Raw genomic sequence first — 4316 nt, 5'->3', positions numbered from 1 at the left:
CAATGACATGAGACAAAGTATATGTGAACTGCTGTATGAAAAGTGAATTTACTCTGTAAATCTTCACCCAAATCAAAATAAAAATTTAAAAAACAAAATTCATCTCATCTATAAAAAAAATAAAAATAAAAATAAAAAAAATAAAATGAGTTCCTTGAGGGTAGGGACTCTTATCACTCAGCACAAAATAGATGTCAGACATTGTTGCAAAGGATATAGCATTGAATTCTCAAAATTAACTTCTATCTACTTTAACTCAGAAAAGGCTCTAGTGGTGTAGTGGTTAAAGCATTTGGCTGCTAACCGGGAGGTTGGCAGTTCGAATCCGCCATCTACTCTGCAGGAGAAAGATGAGGCAGTCTGTTTCTATAAAGATTTACAGCTTTAGAACCCCTATGGGGCAGTTCTAGTCTACCCAAGAAAGGGTTGCTCTGAGTCAGAATCTATTCAATGGCAGTAGGGTTGTTTTTTTTTTTTTTATTTTTTGTACTCGTACTCTGTCCCAGAGTGTGGAGTGAGTTTCCCAATATCACCCAAAATGTGGGCCCAATTCCATCACGTTCTAAAGCCCTTGTCCTTTACGTGCACTCTACCTCAGTTCTCACCCAGCAAACACATTGCTAGAACATCACTGCAGAGGGAATCATTAAAGCATGTTGTTGTTGTTGTTGTTGTTGTTGTGTGCTGTCGAGTCGGACCCGACTCATAGCGACCCTTCCTTGGGTTTCCGAGGCAATAGATTGCCCCATCTTCCTTCCAACGAATGGCTGGTGCATTTGAACTGCCAGCCTTCTGGTTAGCAGTCAAGTGCCTTAGGCACTATGCTACCGAAGCATAACAACCAAAAAACCAAACTCACTGCTGTCAAGTTGGTTTCAACTCATAGCGACCCCTCCTTTAGTTTCAGAGGCAGTATCACTACAGAAGTAGATTGTCCAATCTTCCTACCAAGGAGTGGCTGGTGGGTTTGAACCACCAGCCTTCTGGTTAGCAGTCAAATACCTTAGGCACTACACCATAAGACCTCCTTCATTGAAGCATATGGCTAAGTACAAACTTAAACCAGGAGATAGCCCCAAAAGTCCCTGATCACTTACCTTTCCTTAGAAGCATTTGAAAAGAATGACAAATACACATTTCAAGGTATAACACATTAAGGTAGAATTCTTTTTTCACACACACACACACACACACACACACACACACACACAAAGTCTGCTAACAAAAGCAACTATTAAAACTACGTCAGAAAACTGATCAATCCAATTCCTGAAGATATATTCATGGTCCTACTTCTGATCAAATAAAAGAAATTTCACTTGCTATCAAAGTGATCAGGGAAGCTGAAAGCAAGACGACTGTTTCATTAATAGAATCCTTGCCAGTAGGGCCAATTAAAATAGTCTCCTTTGCCCCACAACAGATTTAGTTCCAAACATATTACACAAGTTATACTTAGAAAATTTACTGCTAGGAGACCATTTATAATTATTTATCCCAGGGCTTTCTTTTGCTATATTTTTCTATAAAGGAAATTTATATTGTTGCCCTCAATTATTGGACATATTTATTTGTACATAAGAAAAAAAAAAGATTCTAAGTTTTAATAATCCTAACCCTCTCCCTTTGATCTCTCAAGCCTAGAGATTACTATCTCTTCTTACTGTAGTTTTTCCTTCTGTAAATCTTAGTGTTCTTGTTTTGTCATTTCACTTCTCCAATATCTGATTAAAGATTCTTTACATTAAATTCTCTCTACTAAAATAATTGATGTAGCGTTATTCCTGACTAGACTCTAATTATCAAATTTTTAAATAAGGGCTCAAATATTGTGTTCATTTGTGTTCTAATCTTCATTCTCCAAAATACATATAATTTCAGTGTTGCACATGTGAAGTACTGAATTGAATCTCAGCTGCCACAGAAAATTTGACATGTGACTAATGCTTTACAAACTCCTTTCATATACATTACCTCATTTAATGCTCTCTTCTTCCATTCATTCTATAAAGGTTTTATACTACACAGAGCCAGCACTAGTAATACAAAATACACAAGGCACTACCCCTGCAGAGAGAACATCTAAACAGTAGAGATATACTTTGTTTCTTAAAAGAGGCATTCATTATAAAGCTTCTATGGAACATAAGAAAAGGCTAAGAAGTATGCAGGAAGAATTCTAGACACTCAACTTCTGCAAACTAGAATATTTCTATTTAAGATATCCATATTTATTACCTTGAATCATCAATTAAATAATATAGAAGGTATGTAAAGAAATAGGACAGTGACCAGGACTTAGTAAGTACTCAGTAAAAGATTGCTATTACAGAAGAATTAAGGAGTGAATTTAGTTTAAGAACTTTACTAACAATCAGTGATAACAATAAATAGCATATTTTGCTTCTGCATGGGGCTTTAGATTTACATGCAACAACCCCCACAACATCCTCATGAGGTAGAACAAGGGTCATGATTCTCATTTATTGATAAGGAAACAGACACTGACAAAGAGTGAGTGATATACCAATGGTATACAGCCAAGACATGGCAGAATCAAGCACCAGATATACTGACCTTCAATGCTGGATGACAATCCTACAATGGTCCAGTCCCTTCCTCAGTGCCCCCATCACCTCTCGGTTCCTCAAGCTATAAATTAGGGGGTTGAGCATAGGAGTAAGAACCGTGTAGAAGACAGAAACCACCTTGTCATGGCTAGGGGTCCGGTAGCCCTTAGGCCCCAGGTAGATAAACATGGCTGCCCCATAGAAGAGGGAGACAGCTGTCAGGTGGGAGGAACAGGTGGCCAGAGCCTTTTTACGGGCCTGAGCAGAGCGCATGTGGAACACAGCAGCCAGAATGCGGGCATAGGAGGTCACGATGATGGAAAAAGGAAGGAGGAGCATGAAGACACAACAAGCAAATAGCAGGTTCTCAAAAAGGGAAGTGTCTGCACAGGCCAGCTTCAATAAAGCTGGCACCTCACAGAAGAAGTGGTCTACATTCCTGGAGCCACAGTAGGGGAAGGTCATGGCTGCCACCATCTGGATCACTCCATCTAGTATGCCAAAGGCCCAGGATCCTCCAGCAATCTGGAAACAGACCCTTGGACTCATGAGAATGGGATAGTGAAGTGGATGGCTAATGGCCACATAGCGGTCATAAGCCATGAGTCCCAGCAAGAGTCCCTCGGAACCCACAAGAGAAACAAAAAAGCCAATTTGTATGCCACAGCCCACAAAGGAGATGGACTTCCTGCCAGACAGGAAGTTCACTGCCATTTTTGGCACAATGTTACATACCAGCATGAGATCCATGAGGGAAAGCTGACTGAGGAAGAAGTACATGGGTGTATGAAGTCGAGGATCTATGTAGATGAGGGAGATGAGTAGTACATTCCCACAGAGGGCCACTGTGAAGACCATCATAACCATAGAGAAAAGAACAAAATCAGTTGCATGGTAGGAAAAGATGCCCAAGAGGATAAAGTCATCTGTGGATGATCGGTTCATCCAGGTCTCCATGGCTCAATTCTTCCTGGCCACCTGAAGATATGTTAAAAAAAAAAAAATTCTTGAAATTACTCACATATATTTACTTACTCCTGCATTCTACCTCTTCAGATAGTCATTTTCTTTGTAATTTATCAGACATCACCAACATAAGCTTAAGGACGTAGAACAGGACATACATTATTTCATATTCCCATGACACAGGGGATAGGATCTCTGCCAGCTTATAGAACTAGAATGTATATCAATATTCATGTGTCTCCATATCAAGGGTGGAAATAAGTAATTTTATGTTTCCAATAAAATATCAATAATCTTGAGAAGATTATTGGATAAACTTCCTTCAACAGGCACATTCTTGGCTTTTCCACATGATATTGATTCTTATCTGGCATCAGATGGACTTTGCAAATTCTTTCTACTGGGGCTTGAACAATTTTATTTCCAAGAGATAATTTGTACATGTTACAATAAGGGAAAGAAAGGAAGGTTGGGCAATCTACTTCCGTAGTGATACTGCCTCGGAAATCTAAGGAAGGGTCACTATGATTCGGGTCTGACTCAATGGCAAATAACAACAACAATGGAACTTAAAATCTCCGTTAGCCTTTATTTACTCAGGGTAGAAATCCTGGATCCAGTTTTAATTCATCTATTTCTTTCATCCCCTATATTCAATCAGAAAAGCCACTTTGACTTGTTTATGTTCAAAATATATCAGAATCCAATTCGATCTTACCATCTCCACTGCTACTAGCCTGGTCTAAGTCACCATTTGCTGTCAGCTAGATTATAACACCT

The 4316-nt window shown here is 39.2% G+C and overlaps 1 protein-coding gene across 1 annotated transcript; it reads right to left on the bottom strand.

Moving 5' to 3' along the window:
- Positions 1 to 2579: 2579 nt before the first annotated feature.
- On the bottom strand, positions 2580 to 3527 carry LOC103208560 (olfactory receptor 56). Its single transcript, XM_007954262.1, has one exon. The coding sequence runs from the start codon at positions 3525 to 3527 to the stop codon at positions 2580 to 2582; it is 948 nt and encodes a 315-aa protein (XP_007952453.1).
- Between the last annotated feature and the right edge of the window lie 789 nt (positions 3528 to 4316).

Source organism: Orycteropus afer, unplaced genomic scaffold (genome assembly GCF_000298275.1).
Source record: "Orycteropus afer afer isolate SDZICR_OR568_19922 unplaced genomic scaffold, OryAfe1.0 scaffold00455, whole genome shotgun sequence".
Lineage (NCBI taxonomy): Eukaryota > Metazoa > Chordata > Mammalia > Tubulidentata > Orycteropodidae > Orycteropus > Orycteropus afer.
The sequence above is the reverse complement of the archived record's forward strand: the minus strand, read 5'-3'. Positions and strand labels throughout refer to the sequence as shown.